The sequence below is a fragment of the Capricornis sumatraensis genome, chromosome 2 (genome assembly GCF_032405125.1).
Source record: "Capricornis sumatraensis isolate serow.1 chromosome 2, serow.2, whole genome shotgun sequence".
Classification (NCBI taxonomy): domain Eukaryota; kingdom Metazoa; phylum Chordata; class Mammalia; order Artiodactyla; family Bovidae; genus Capricornis; species Capricornis sumatraensis.
In genome coordinates, this window is record NC_091070.1 from 120,017,770 (window position 1) to 120,033,852 (window position 16,083).

The 16,083-nt window shown below is 46.6% G+C and overlaps 1 protein-coding gene across 1 annotated transcript; it reads left to right on the forward strand.

Annotated features, from left to right (window-relative positions):
* The first annotated feature begins 3,385 nt into the window (after positions 1 to 3,385).
* Positions 3,386 to 15,550, forward strand: S100A10 (S100 calcium binding protein A10). Its single transcript, XM_068965233.1, has 3 exons — positions 3,386 to 3,481; positions 10,559 to 10,711; positions 14,329 to 15,550. The coding sequence occupies exons 2-3, from the start codon at positions 10,580 to 10,582 to the stop codon at positions 14,488 to 14,490; spliced, it is 294 nt and encodes a 97-aa protein (XP_068821334.1). The 5' UTR covers positions 3,386 to 3,481; positions 10,559 to 10,579; the 3' UTR covers positions 14,491 to 15,550.
* The last annotated feature ends 533 nt before the right edge of the window (positions 15,551 to 16,083 follow it).

The following is a 16,083-nucleotide window of genomic DNA, read 5'->3' on the forward strand; positions in this document are numbered from 1 at the left end:
GCACTTAGCACAGTGCTTTGGAAACCCAGGTTCCATCTGTCTTGTGAAGCTGTAGCCACTAAGACCTGGGAGCCCTGAGAGTATGGCTGGCAGGCCAGAGAAGAGAGTAAAGGAGCTACAATGTAATCAAACACAGTGGCTTCTTGGTGTCCTTGTAGGTACTGGCTCCAGAAACTTCCCCATACCAAAATCCACGGATGCTCAAGTCCCTTACATAATATGATACAGTATCACATATAACCTACACACAACCTTTGGTGTACTTTAAATCACCTCTAGATTACTTTTCTTTTTTTGTTGTTTTTTTAACTTTTTATTTTGTATTGGGGTATAGGCGATTAACAATGTTGTGATAATTTCAGATGAACAGGGAAGGGACTCAGTCATCCTATACATTCTCCCCCCGCAAACTCCCCTCCTATCCAGGCTGCCACATAACATCATGCAGAGTTCCCCGTGCTATACAGTAGGTCCTTGTTGGTTATCCATTTTAAATACAGCAGGGTGTACATGACCATCCCAAACTCCCTAACTATCCCTTCCTTGACCCCAACCATAAGTTCATTTTATAAGTCTGTATCTTTCTGTTTTATAAGTTCATTTTAATATCTAACAGAATGCAAAAATTGTAAAGACTGCAAAATATGCAAAATTGCGATTTAAAATATGCAAATTATTGCAAATTCAAGTTTGCTTTTTGGACATTTATGATATTACTTCTCTGGATATTTTTGATCCATGGTTGGTTGAATCTGAGGATGAAGAACTCTCAGATATAAAGAGTCAACTGCAGTAACTTGTTGAGTGAAAAAATAAAAAGGAATGAGTAAATGAACAATCATGCTCTTGATGACATATAAATAGTAAAGATAAGTTATGGAGCAAAAATAGAATACATAATTTTATAATCAATGTCATAATTTAGGAAAACCATATCAAATGCAAGAAGAATGAATTTGCTTATTTTTTTAACAGATTTTAGCACTTCCTAGCCCTTCACTTGGAGAAAGCAATGGCACCCCACTCCAGTACTCTTGCCTGGAAAATCCCATGAGCAGAGGAGCCTGGTAGGCTGCAGTCCATGGGGTCGCTACTGGTCAGATACGACTGAGCGACTTCACTTTCACTTTTCACTTTCACGCATTGGAGAAGGAAATGGCAACCCACTCCAGTGTTCTTGCCTGGAGAATCCCAGGGACGGAGGGGCCTAATGGGCTGCCATCTATGGGGTCGCACAGGGTCGGACACGGCTGAAGCGACTTAGCAGCAGCAGCCCTTCACTAAATAACTACTACCCAAGACTTCCCAGGTGGTCCAATGGTTGAGAATCTGCCTGCCAACGAAGGGGACATGGGTTTGAACCCTGGTCCAGAAAGATCCCACATGTCATGGGGCTACTACTGGGCCCAACAAAGACTCAATGCAACCACATAAATATGAACAAAAAAAAGGAAATACATAAAAATGTTTACCTTTGGTCCATGCATTTACAAGTGATTTTATTTTTCTCCTTATACATTGGTATATTTCCCAAACCTTCTACAAGAAGAATGCACCTGTTTTACAATCAAATTTAAAAGTCATGGTAAATATTATCTTTAAAACATCTATCAAATGTTCCTGCTCCAGGAATTGTTCTGTGATAATTCCACGGGGACTTGGAGGTGCCTCCTCAATGCTCACAGTGTCCGATAGCATCCTCTACCATTCACTGAGCTCAGTGGATTTTGTTTGCTAATCTATCTTCCAACAAAGCTTGAAGTTTGAGGGACAGACCGATTCTTTGATTTCCGAATCCCCATGCCCTAGTACATACACTGCTGCTAAGTCACTTCAGTCGTGTCCAACTCTGTGTGACCCCATAGACGACAGCCCACCAGGCTCCCCTGTCCCTAGGATTCTCCAGGCAAGAACATTGGAGTGGGTTGCCATTTCCTTCTCCAATGCAGGAAAGTGAAAAGTGAAAGTGAAGTCACTCAGTCGTGTCCGACTCTTAGCGACCCCATGAACTGCAGCCTTCCAGGCTCCTCCGTCCATGGGATTTTCCAGGCAAGAGTACCGGAGTGGGGTGCCATCGCCTTCTCTCAGTACATACACTAAGCATTCCTAAACATTGCAAATCAAGTGAAGGAATCAAGGAGTGCATAGTATAGGAACTCAGGTGTTCTCATTCTAAATCCAGTTGCATCTTTCCTGGAACTAAAGGGACCGAGAATTTTCTCCACTCTTGACTGTAGCCAACAGCCTAGGAAGAGCTTAGGAAGCCTATGGGAAGACTGCAGAACTCCCCCCTTGAACGTTCAGCACCAGGGTTGAGGAACTCAGTGGAGTGAGAACTGAAATCCGAGTTTTCCTGGCAAGAGCTCAGATTAGTCACATGGAGGCATTTGGAGGATTCCCCAAGACTGCTCATTCCTCAGGGATCACTCACTCCTCCCAGGACCTCCCCTGGGAACAAAGGAACACCCAAGACTTGGGACTGGGCCCTTTTCCACCAACAGCTGCTAGTAGTTTGCATTTAACCCTGAACCACAATTAAAATAAATGTTGGGGGTGGCGGGTGGGGGAATGGATAGCACCAGCTAGGAAACCCTTAGGTTTTCTCTAAATTCCTTCTGAAGTGCTTTGAGGACCAAACAGGCCAATTTCAGGACCAAAAGAAAAAAGAAAAAAAGGAGATTCTTAAACAGGTTTTAATAATGTCAACTACAGCCGAAACTGAACGCTAGACCAATTGCCACGCACGCTAAGAGGGGTCAATTTCCAGTTCAACCAAAGGTTCGTAATGCCCTGGAGCTAAAAAGCCAAACAGCACCACCACCCCCTTCACTGCGGCGGGTAGTGAACTCGGCTTCTCCGAGAACAACCCGTAGGCCGGGCGGTGGGTGAGAGGGAGACCCCCCCGCAGGCCTTGGAACCCTCCCAATTTACCTCTTAGAGTCTAATCTGAAACCAAGTCTGACGCCTTTGTGTCAGGTGCCCCTCCCTACAATATCATCTAGAAAATAATTCCTAGACCTGTGGTTTACAGACGAGGAGCTTACAATCTGGTTCTGGGCCAGCGCGCCCCACCCGCAGGATGACTGGATTCTTTGATTTCCACACTTACTCGCTAAAAGCAAACCCGAGAGGAAGGGCACGAAAATATCCGAGAGCATTTGAGTAGGAAGAGTTTACAATATCTTTCTCCCTGGGGGCGGGTGGAGGCCTGGAGCGAGGCTACGCCGCAGAGCGAGAGAAGGGTGTGCGCGCTGCGCCCGGGGTGTGAGTGTGGCGGGGCGGGGCGGGGGGAGAGGGAGGCGGGCAGGAAGAGGAGGGAGGGGCAGAGGTGGGGTGAGCCGAGGCCCGGACACCCGCCCAGGCCCCTCCTGCCTCCCGCCGCCCCCCCACCCGCACGTACTAAGGCGCCCTGCCCGCGGCGCTGTGCTCACTGCCCGCGCGTCCCCGCCAGCCGAGCGTCCCCGCTGCGCCTCCCGCCAAGGTGAGTCCTGCCCGCCGGTCCCGGGCGGTCCCCGGCCCCACAGCCCGCGCCCGGGGAAATCCCCACGTCGGCGGCTCCCGCTCGCCAGGCGGTCTTCACCGGGCGTCCCAGGTGTGGGCGTGGGACGATGGCGGTGGTCGGGCGTCGGCTGGGCATGCGGGGCTATCCTCTCCCCGAGCCCTGGGCCACACCCCAGCTGCGCGAGCACCTCCCCTGTCCCTCCCCGGCGCGACCCCCCCAGACCCCCAGAGGAGGGAGCACTTGGCCTTTACCAGTACTTCGGTGTCGGTGCCCCGGGGTCTGCTCTGCGCTACCTTTCGGTATATCTTTCTTTACACCCTTCCTGCTTTTCGACTGGTCTCCGCAGTTAACCCGAATCCCTGTTTCTGGCCCCCTGTCCTGGCCGGCTTGTTTCTTTGTGGGCTCCGGCTGCAGGCTGACTTCTGTCCAGATGTTCGCAGCCTCCTAGCTGGACGGCCCGTGCAGACTCGGAGAGGGCTGGCGGGTTCTCTCCCTAAAGGACACCCCTCTGTCCCTCTCCTCGAAGCTTCAAGGTTGGGCTTCCTGTTATTTGTCTGCTAGACGAGAAGTTCCTCTCTACCAGCGGAGGGAAGAAGGCTCTATTTGTTTTCCTTATAGGACAGTTTTGCTGAGGGGGTAGGGGGAAGCCACCACCTTCAGCCACCACTGAAGTGGGTTTTGTACTGAAAGGGTTCCCGTCTTGCTATTTTAGTGGATCTATGCAGAGACAGAGGAAGAGCGAGTTTAATGAAGGCTCTAACACCCCAGATTAACCTGGCCCAGTAAAAAGAGCTGTTGGTACCTGGACACAATTTGAGCCTGGCAAAGGACTGGTGCTTCGCCCTCAGACCTGAATACCGCACTCTCCAGCCTGGGGCGGGCTCCACCTAACTGAAACCCGGAATCTGCCTTGTTGGGCGAGGGTGGAGGGGCCAGCAGAGCAGCTAGCCCTGTGCCAGGCACCACGGGGCCCTGGTCCAGACTCTGGAATACGTTAAGCCCACCCGCTTCCCTCCCTTGAGGTTTCTGCAGGGCGTGGTTAGCACAAAGGGCTCCCGGATTCTCCTAGTGGAAGCCTGTGACTCAGTTGTGAGACCATGTGGGTGTGGCCTGGATGGTTCCAGACTCTCTGCAGATGGTTCAGACAGAACACTCCCTGAAGGAAAAGGGGAACTGTGCCATTTTAGAGGGCATTTTCCAAGAGGAAATGAGTCACACCCGGACAGGCCGGCCATCTGAAGGAGAGGTTTCTTGACTGAACTGTGGTTGAGGACAAGTTAGATTGGTAGGGTCATGGCGTTTCAGCTGCTGGGTTATCGGCCTGGATTCCCACTGGCAGGCTGCCTCAGCTTTATTTGGGAGGTAGCGCTTCCCACTGAGAGGTTTGCAGTTACTGCAGATTCTTTTCCCCCTGCAGCATGAGTTTCAAACCGCAGCAGTGGACTTATAACCTGCCCTTCAGGTGAGGCCAGGCCCACGGAAACACCCTGTCACTGATCTTTGCCTCCAGCATATTTCATCAAATTGCAAAAGGTGATGCCAGGCATTAGGGCAGGAATGAGTTCACAATTCATCTGAAATTTCTTCCTCAGCCCTGCCCCCACAGACTCCTGTCTGGTTTCTGTTTAATCATCTCTTCCAAGTGAGGTATTCCTCCCTTGACAGCCAGAAGCTACTTTCTTCACTGTGGTCCTTGATCCACCATTTGGAGATTCTTATTTTGTTTCTTCAGATTCTCCTAATGGTCTTCTGGGCATAAAGCACTCTGATTTCTAGGCGATGCTCTTCCCTGGCTTTTCCTGCATACAACATCAAATGGCCCCCTTGCCTCCCATGTCTGGCACCTGGCCAACCTCTCCAGCAGCTACTCTCCAGTGAGGTCAGGCCTTGGGCTGGGTGGAGCTGAGAATGAGTGCCTCTTTGCTTTCCATGGACAGCTCCAACCCTGTGACTTTTTTAGAGCACTACCCACTTGGTATGGCCTTGATCCAGTCCAGTCTTTTAAAGCTGAAGGAAACAATGGAATCCTTTCAGAGATATAAAGTGTAGATTAGCACTCAGACTGCTAGGAAAGCTGATCTTTTTAGAGTCTTAAGGTTCTCATTTTTCTGAGACTCAACAATTTAGGAATCTCACATCAAAAGCAAAAAGAATGATTTTTAACGATTTTCAGCACTTCCTAGTCCTTTATTAAATAACTACCACCTAATCCAACAATGGATTTAATAGCTGTTGTCACAGTGGCTGTTGTTTGCCAGTTCTGGCTGATACCTGACAGCTCTTCATGGAGAATTGGATGTACTTTGTTAGGGTAGGAAGGCCTCAGAGTTCTTCCTATAGGACTGTATCTGGAGCTCTTATTTTGCTGCTCATTTTCTTAATGGGAAAATTTTATGTTTGGTGAAAGGTGGGAGAGACAGCCTGGATTAGATCCATTGCCTCAACTCACTTTTTCTGAGTTCCCTTTAGGGATTAAATTCAAGAATGCCTCCGGGGTTCACTTCCCGATCCCACTCCCTTTCCCTCACCCCCCCTTTTTTTCTTTTTAAAAGCATCAAAAAGAAGGACACCTAAAACACGCTTTAGATAACATGTTTGTTTTTACTAACATTCTGCCAATTGTTTTTTGGGTGGGCTGTAAGAAAACTAGGGTATGGACAAGACACAGAAGAGATCAGACTTCTTGCTCTTTAGAAATCTCCTTTTTGAAATTATGGCCTGGATCTGGGCATGGGTCCAGAGCAAACATTTGATACTGCTTAGGAGCAGACACTTTTCTAAGGAGGACCCCTACTTCCCTGCTACTCCCAGAAGGATCAAAATTTATGTTATTGTCAAGTTCCTTCTTACTGATTCACTGAGCAGACTCTGAAGGCAGGGTGTTGGCTTCTAAGACCCTGCTCCTGGAGCCCACAGTTTAGTGGAGAAAGACACAGAAGCACAGTTAACTAGATTTCAGGACATATTTTAAAATAGTATGACCTTAGCTGGTGAACTCCCCAAAGTCAAGCACCATGGGGGTGGGGGCTGTGGAGAGGGGGCCCATACGAGCCTAGTCATGCAAAGTAGGTACTCAGTGTAGATACAGCAAAAATTGAATTCCCACCACTGTAATTAAATTTGTAGAACCCAGAATTTTTTTTTTCTGAAGAGACAGTTACACAAAGAAACATATGTGAGCATCCACTCTTCAGACCTGTATAGGAGAAACACAGACATCACAATAAAATGATTTCAGTAAACACGAGAGTGACCAACAATGAGGTAGTTAGAGCTTGTGGAGCTCACAGTGAGAAAGCAATCAAGAGGGATAAACCAAAACTAGAGAAAAAGTGTTGGGTGACCAGACCTGTTTAGCAGGACACACCATTTTCTCCTACACTATGGAATGTACTCTACTGTTCATTCATTGACTGCCCCTTTCCAGGCCCTTCCCAGCCCCTTCACAGCCCTTACCTCCTGCTCTGCCCCAGTGGCCAGGGTTTCAGCCCAGGGTAATCACACCTGCATCTCAGCTCCAGCCAAGGGAACTATCTGATTCATTCATTCGCTCATTAGCAACACTATACCACTGTTTAGTGGTTTCCAGACAGAACAGACTGACGCGACTGAGCGATAGCCCTTACCCTATAAGAACTTTAATCGAGGATGGAGAGGCAGATAAATGATGAAATGGCAGCAGGTTGTCTGGGGAACAGAGAGGATGCCGCTGCCTCTCAGCCCAAGGCCATCCAGTAGAAGTGTTTCCGAGCCAGAAGCTAGAGTACCACCCCTACCTGGGGGTGGAGCTCGTCGGGTGGCTGGAGAACGGGACGCGCTGGGGCGGAGGCAGTGGTGGAAACCCAGATTCAAGTTCCTGGACTGCTGCTTTAGCAACCAATCCATCTGCCCAGCCCGGGTGAGCCACACCCAAGATGGGAGGGCCTGGCGGGCTGGCTCAGTAGGGCTACCACCACACTCTGGAAGAACGGAAGGATCCATCCATTAGCCAAGAGAATAATGTGCATCACATCTTCCCCTTTTCCTTCGTCTCACTGTAAAATCAGCGTGCTGGCTTCACCTTCAAAACCGAATGACTTGCTCCTAGCCCCGGTCCATGCCCTCAGGAGCCCTGGTTACTGATGAGAGGGTGGTCATCTCTGATTTTCAAACCTATTTCTGCTTCCACAACCTTAGATCTCCCGAGTATCCCCTGTTCTGCATTCTTATTGCAGAAGGTCTACCGAACAAACGGGCTCCTCAGGTGACTCAAGTGGTAAAGAATCCACCTACCAATGCAGGAGAGGCGAGTTCAGTCCCTGGGTGGGGAAGGTCCCCTGGAGAAGGAAATGGCAACCCACTGCAGTATTCTTGCCTGGAGAATCCCTTGGACACAAAGCTTGGCAGACTGCAGTCTGTAGGGTCGCAAAGAGTTGGACGTGACTTATCTGCTGAGTACAAGCACTAGGGAACAAACTGGGAGTCTGGGCTGGCTGCTGTGGCCACAGCCCATGTGCTAAGTAAACAGCAGAGGGGGATCCAACGGGGGCAGAAAAGCCCCCACAGTTCATAGTAAGCGCAAACCATCCCTGGCTGGGTTTGGAGTGTCCTGAGACCTGAGTGCTCACTCCAGGAAGGAGGGCCTCACTCTCTTGAAGAGGGTATTCAAGGGTGGCCAGGACTTCCTCAGCTCACAGCCTGTGTTTCTTAGAAGTTCCTGAAGTAGCTTGTTTCCTGTCTTAGGGGTCCTTTTCATGCTGCATTCCCTTTCTTACTTCTCTGGCTTTGCAGCGCATTTTCCTCCTGTTCTACCCTGTGAAGAAAGTGAACGAGGTGTCCCACAGCCAGATCAGCTTCTGAGATCTTTGGGCATTGACTGTGAAGTGCTCTGGCCGTAGAGCTTGGGCACAGGTATTTTTAAACCTCTGTGGTGGCTGACTCCTTTCCAGAGATATTTCCTGAGAACTGAAGTGGGATGCCAGTCTTCTCCCAAAGGTGACTCACTGAGCTCAGTGCTCTTGTTATCTCTTATGTTGCTGGACTTGCAGAGCCAATCCAGGCGAGGCTGACTCCCTCCAAGCCACTGCCATGCGAAGCCAGATACTGGCTGTGTCGGGAGAGAGGAGAAAGGATGTGAGTCCTCTGGAATTTATCCCCCCTTGGACCTTGAATTTGCTGCTCTCTCCATGAGAAGTCTTCCGGATGAATCACGCCAGATTCTGGCTTATAGTATTCTCTAGAGTAGCACATTCTTTGGCATGCTGATTCCTGTACTTTTCTGGGGATTAAGGGGTAGGACTTTCAACTCAAAGTGTAATTGCTCAATCCTCGTGTTAACCAGCTCCACCCTCTCCTCGGTAAAAGATAGCATTTAGGGATCTCTGTTGAGTACGCATATGTCGGCAACAGGAACCAGAATGAATGCATGTCTCCAGTTCCTACTGAGACTCTTCCGGAGGAGAAGCCAGCCTCCCCTTCAACCACTGCTCTAAACCACGGGTCCCTATCCTCTGGGACTGTGGACCAGTACCTCCTGTCAGATCAGCGGTGGCATTAGATTAGAAATAAAGTGCACAATAAATGTAATGCTCTTGAATCATCCTGAAACCATCCCCCATCCCCCTTCCCCATCTGTGGAAAAACTGTCTTCCACAAAACCAGCCCCTGGTGCCAAAAAGTTTGGGGACTGCTGCTGCTGCTAAGTTGCTTCAGTCGTGTCCGACTCTGTGCAACCCCATAGACGGCAGCCCACCAGGTTCCCCCGCCCCTGGGATTCTCCAGGCAAGAAGACTGGAGTGGGTTGCCGCTGCCTTCTACTCTAAACCAATTCCTAACTTTTTTTTTTTTTTTTTGAGTGGTATATTAGTCTCGATTCAATTTCATCTATTTCCAATCCAGTAGTGATTTTAGTTGGTGTAAGCCAAAGCTACTCTGTTCTTGCTGAAGCATGCCTTCCAGTTAAGCAAAATTCACTGGGCTCCTCTTAAGTACCAGGCATTGGGCCTTGACGAGACAAATGCCCCCAGATTATTTTACCTGAATATAATGATCTGATAAACCCTTTCCTTTCTTTTAAGCTATTCACAATGAAAATTCCCACTGCACCTCAGACTGTGAGAGTAGCTCTTCTGTCTAGTGCTGCCAAAAATATGTCAGGTCCCCAAAGTGATTAATACACACCGTTACTTGTTCCTTCTCAAGGCTTTGGTAGCTTGTGTTTGGTATTTGGTAGCTTGTATTTGTATTTCTCAAGGCTTTGGTAGCTTGTAACTCATGTAGTAACAAAGATGCAAATGACCTTGTTACAATCAGTAACAAGTTCAGAACTTTGGTAAAGAATACAAGGAATCCCCGGGCCATCCACTGGTTAGGGTTCCTCACTTTCACTGAAGTGGGCTGGGTTCAATCCCTGGCCGGGGAGCACAGATCCCACAAGCCATGCTGTGTGGCCAAAAAAAAAAAAAAAAAAAGTGCTCAGGAGATGAAATTCATTACGCAGATTTCTGAAACCTAGAATGAGACCAAGCAAGGTCTAGTGAAGCTTGGAGGATTGAAGTTCTTTTGTTAATGACACTTGACTGTGGCTGTTGGTATTCAGCAGTGTTCACATGGAAAAGTCCCGTTTACCAGTGCCCGCCACCACCACCACCAAGTGGTGAAACAGCTGTTCTCTCAGTAGGTGCTTTGTCAGTTAAACGAAGGGGCACTGATCTTGCTTTTCCAAATGATCAGAGTTTTTATTCTTCATTATGCAAACTTAGCAGGCAACTAGATAAAACCCCTCATTCAGAGCACCAATACCTGAAGTGCCTGTTTCCATCAGCAGGAGGAAGGCCCCAAACCTGGGGTGAATTGCAAAATGATTGAATGGCTGAGCTCTTCCAGTCATTCTCAAAAGACTGGTAATTCATGTCACTTAATGTAGTCTTGGGGCAACTAAGCCGTGTGGGTCTACAGCTACTGAGCTTGTGTGCTCTAGAGCCTGCCTCCAGCAACTAAGACCCAGTACAACCAAATAAATAAATGAATAAAATTTTTTAGAGTTCATGTATATTGTTTCTTTCCATCCTTTAATAGGTTTCAACAGACTTCACCAAAATGCCATCTCAAATGGAACACGCCATGGAAACCATGATGTTCACATTTCACAAATTTGCAGGTGATAAAGGTTACTTAACAAAAGAAGACCTCAGAGTACTCATGGAAAAGGAGTTCCCTGGATTTTTGGAAGTAAGTGTTGAAAGGCTCAGAAAGAATCAGTTATAATGCTTCTGGGCCCTATTTCCTTTTCCTTCCTCTTTCTAGCCTTTCCCTGTGGAAGTCACCACTAGAAACCTGTTTTCATTCACTTAGTTATTAAACATTGTTGAGTGCCTCCTGTTTATAAGATACTATGGGAGGAAACAGACAGTAAAGAAGACATATATAGCCCCTGCTCTTAAGGAACTTACAGTTTGGAAATGAAATGAGACTACACACAAATCACAATACGAGGTGTTAGAAAGATTCCGTCTGGAGTCACTGTGTCCACTGAGACAGAGTTGCAGAAAAGAAGATCTTTCACCAGTGTAGTCATCCAGGCTGCCTTGTTGCCCTCAGGTCCATAAACCTGGCACTGGAGGTGCCCCGTCCTGGGGCACATCCACTTATGCCCCCTTCTTAAATTAAATCCCTTGAGATAAAGACTTTCAAACTTTTTTCCAGCACTACTCTAAACAAATGGTGTCAAGCGTCTGCTGAATGAGAGCCAAGCATCACTCCAGGAAAAACTGCTTTTCACGTTGATAAAGCTATGAGAACACAGGAGCACAGTCTGAGTTTATGCCTGCGCTACCAGATTGAAATGCAAACCCGTCCCTGCCTGCCACAACCAGAGTCACTTAAAGGGATCCCTACTGTACTTGGTGTGGAACATTGCATCAGCCTGTGGCACCCCACTCCAGTACTCTTGCCTGGAAAATCCCATGGACAGAGGAGCCTGGTGGGCTGCAGTCCATGGGGTCGCTAAGAGTCGGACACGACTGAGCGACTTCACTTTCACTTTTCACTTTCATGTATTGGAGAAGGAAATGGCAACCCACTCCAGTGTTCTTGCCTGGAGGATCCGAGGGATGGGGAAGCCTGGTGGGCTGCTGTCTATGGGGTCACACAGAGTCGGACACTACTGAGGCGACTTAGCAGCAGAATAAAGGGTGAAGGGAAAGTGAAAGTGTTAATCACTCAACTGTGTCCAGCCCTTTGTGACCTCATGGATTGTAGCGTACCAGGCTCCTCTGTCCATGGAATTCTCCAGGTAAGAATACTGGAATGGTTGCCATGCCTGTCTCCAGGGGACGAATTTCCCCTGGAGGGATCTTCAGGATCTTCCTGACCCAGGGATCGAACCTGTGGCTCCTGCACTGCAGGCAGATTCTTTACCATCTGAACCCACTGGGGAGGAGATGGTAAAAGGCAGAGTCCTGCCCCTTGTCATCTGCATGGTAAACAGCACTAGTTAAGCCCCTGACTCCTGACTCAGTAAACATAAGGTTTTATAGAGTACGTGATGATTTATAGGTTATGAGTATCAGTCAGATAAACAGATGGAAATCATTTAACTTGTATCTTAGAGCTGCAGTTACCACAGTGCTATCCTAGAATGAGTTAGAGGACACTGGTGCTCTGCTTTCTTACAGTTCTCTGATACAAACCAGACCAGGACCCGAACTGACACTGGGTAGGTCGCTTCAGCTTTCTGTGCCTCAGTTCAGGCGCTGTATAAAATGAAAGGCTGGACATGATTTTCTCCAAGACACTTTCACTTTCTGTGATCCTTCTAGGCAAGCATGAAATTCAAGGACAAAATGTGTTCATTGTAAACCTGCCCATCACACAAAGAAGCTCTCAGTCTGCTTCTAAACACTCGTTAATTGTGTTGTTACATAAGTTAGAAGCCAGGATGACTATCACATGAGACAAAGACCCTTGCTAAAGGCTTTGTGGTTCGATAAAGTGTTCAACACAGTTCTGAACATGGCAGTACAATTTATTCTAAGCATGGGGTCATAATTCCAGGCACACCCACACTGGCTACATTGACAGAGCGTTCTGTTTCTAAACCTGATCCCTTATGTCATCCAAATTGCACTGCTTGTGACCACAGCCAGGAAGCTGGGGTTGAGGCCAGAATTAACTGAAACCCACCAAGAGGTAGGTAGCTGCATAGACAGGTTATAGTTGACTGCTTAGGGCATGTTGGAAATGCTGCCGCTTACCTTAAAGGGTTTCTGAGCGCAGTTTATATAAACATCCTCCACACTTGAGACAGTGTGTATCAGTTCCCTTACTCAAGTATGCAGTCAACAGGATTCATAAATGCTTTATCTGAGCCCTTAGTGGTTTTTTTTTTTTTTTTTTTTTGGTTGTACCACACAGCATGTGGGATCGTATTTCCCTGAACAGGGATCAAACCCACCCTCCTGCACTGGAAGCACAGAGTCTTAACACTGGACCACCAGGAAAGTCCCCCTGAACCCTTTAACACCTGTAAATGGCCATATTTACTTCTGGTTGATGGCATGGACCCTACAGGAGAAACTATACTTTCCCACTTCTAAGCATCAACACTATGAAAAGGAGTGATTAAACCAATCACCCATGAAAGCAAGGGAAAAGAAAAAACAAAAGGGACCTTACCTGTTCATTCCAGTTCCACGCATTTGTGCTAAGGCATTGAGAGTTGTGGGGAGTTTTATGACTCCATCACATGTTCTACTTTTGAAACACATCCAATGTAAAACATCCAGCAAAGAGGATGGTATGACATAGATTGGCCAACTCATTAAGAACAGAAGCAATTTTAGAGACACTCTAGTCCAGCCTCAATTCTTAGCTGTTACATGAAGGTGCACCAAGGTATGTGACTTACTCACCTGGCTAATATGATATTAAGTCACACTAGGTTGGCCTCAGCTGTGCCAAGAAAAGAGGACCAACTGCCCTTCCTCTTTAAATCTAACCCATCCCAGGGTATCGTTAGCATTGCTTCAAAATCCATAGGACAAAGATCTGAAATTTACTCCCCAAGTCATCTCATGAGGTCTTTCATAAGGAGTTGCTTTTTTAAGGACTTGACCATGCTATAAGGAATGAAAATTTGTTAAGAGAATGTAAATTTAAAAACTGTGGTAACAGACTTCCCTGATGGCTCAGATGGTTAAGAGTCTGCCTGCAGTGCAAGAGACCCGGGTTCGATACCTGGGTCAGGAAGATCCCCTGGAGAAGAGAATGGCTGCCCACCCCAGTGTTCTTGCCTGGAGTATTCCATGGACAGAGAAGCCTGGAGGGCTGCAATCCATGGCACTGGGAAGAGTCGATCACAGCTAAGCAACTAACACTTAACTCCATGGTCCATACCTTCAAAATAATTTGTATGGCAGAGGACACAATATTGTAAAGCAATTATCCTCCAATTAAAAAAAGAAGAAGAAAAAAAATTGTGGTAACAGCTGGACTGTGAGTAAAGCAGGTCAGATTTTAAGTGGACTGAGAATTCAGAGTCATGGATCTCCCTTCTCTGGCACGGTATCTCCTCTTTCTCCTCTTTCTAGAAATAGACTGTTTCTAGTCCCTGAGTTACAGAAGAATGCCATGGAAACCTCTTTCCTAGCCTGCAATAAATATGAATTTTCTGAAATGCTCTCTCAAAGCAGAGAAGTACATTTAGAAGACCTCCAAATATCACTGTGATCTAAAGCAAGAATTCAAGTAATGAGGAGATTATACATATAGTAGTCAGCAGAACAAATCAAAGAAGCTCGTCACTGCAACCACTGACTGATGGTTCTTGCTTCTGTTCTTTTTTTCAGAATCAAAAAGACCCTCTGGCCGTGGACAAAATAATGAAGGACCTGGACCAGTGTCGAGATGGCAAAGTGGGCTTCCAGAGCTTCTTTTCGCTAATCGCTGGGCTCACCATCGCATGCAATGACTATTTTGTAGTACACATGAAGCAGAAGGGGAAGAAGTAGGCAGCATTGAGTAATTACTCCCACCCTGATAAGACTTCTCATAAAGGGTCACTTAAGGAATCTGCCCCACAGCTTCCCCTGTATAAGGATTTCTAAGCAGATGGGACCCATAGAAAATGTACAAATAAAATCCAACTCCATTTTGAGAAGCAGAGAAAGAAAAGTCAATTAAAGCCAGATAAGCTTTTGATTTTTATATTGCTTGCATCATCTTGCTCTCAATAAACAAACTCCTTTTTTAGTTCTGAATTGTAGACAGAATGCTTATTCCTTCTTCAGAAATGCTTTTTCCTACATGTCCTTGAGCATCTGGCATGAGGCAGAGCTCTTTCCACAGAATCTGCAAGGTGAGAAAGCATTCTCCACTCAGGCTTGCAGTCTAACTTCTCAGATTGACCTGCCTTGTAGCTGTGTCTAGCTGAAGGACAAAACCTTCAAGGATTAAAAGAACGCACTTCAGGAATATATTCCAACTTTATAATTTCTGAGCATAGTCCTGCCGAGTTAAATCAGTGCCTTTCCAACCAGCACCCTGTATGCCTGAAATATCTTTAGTCCATTTTTCATAGCAACGTTTCAGCAAACTAGGGTAAAAATAAGTCCCTAAGACAACTAATTAAAATCAGAGACAAGTGTGATAACTCAGGAACAATATCGCATTAACATTTTTTGAGTTGTCATGAGATGCCATGATTGTATTGTGATGTCAAGAATTAATGTGGCCATGATTTATATAATAGGTGTTTTGTTGAAATTGATATGCCAGTGCTTATGTCTTGATAAACAGCAAAGTATTTCTCCTAATCCTTTCTGTGTCTGTTACAAGCTTCAGCAGAGATGCATTCCATAGGTATTATTAAATAGCTATACTTATTAATAATATAATATAATATTCTTTATGGAAAGATGAAGTATGAATTGACACGTGAAATTGTACCAATTAAACAGTTCAATTGACATAATTCTGGGAAAAAGTTCAATGTAAGGTCATCCACTGTCACCAGGAAAAGCATGTAAAAGGGAACAGGAGAGTCCAAAACTATCTTTGGTGAAAGGATATCTGTAATAAAATCAAGGTCAAAGGTCAAATTCCATCATTTTATTTTGTCTCAGCCAATAAATGAACAAGAGAAGACAATAGATAGCTTTGCAGCTACAGAGTTATGTCAGCAGGTTTACAAAGAGGGATTTACTACAAGATATTAAATGGAAGAGAGCAGTTGGCTAGCTAAGGAACTGACCCCAGGAGTGATTCCCAAATCCGTGCCATAGATCGGGGCCACCCAGGGAGCTGCTTAGCTCAGGAAGCTGCCTGCTGAGCTGGGAAGCCATTGCTAAAGCTAGCTGCTCCAGAACCACACAGCCATGGCTCCACACTGCCGCATATGGCTCTTTCCACATGTGACTTGGTTCCCACATCCGAGTCTCAAAGAAGTGGATCTAATTAACAGAACCTCAATTCCATCAAAACCCAAACTGCAAGGGAATCTGGGAAATGAAGCTTTATATTTTCCAACCTCTACACACTAGGAGTTGGCATGCGAGTCCACTACATCTGCCGCAGTGACAATTCTTCATTCTAAGTGAAGTCTT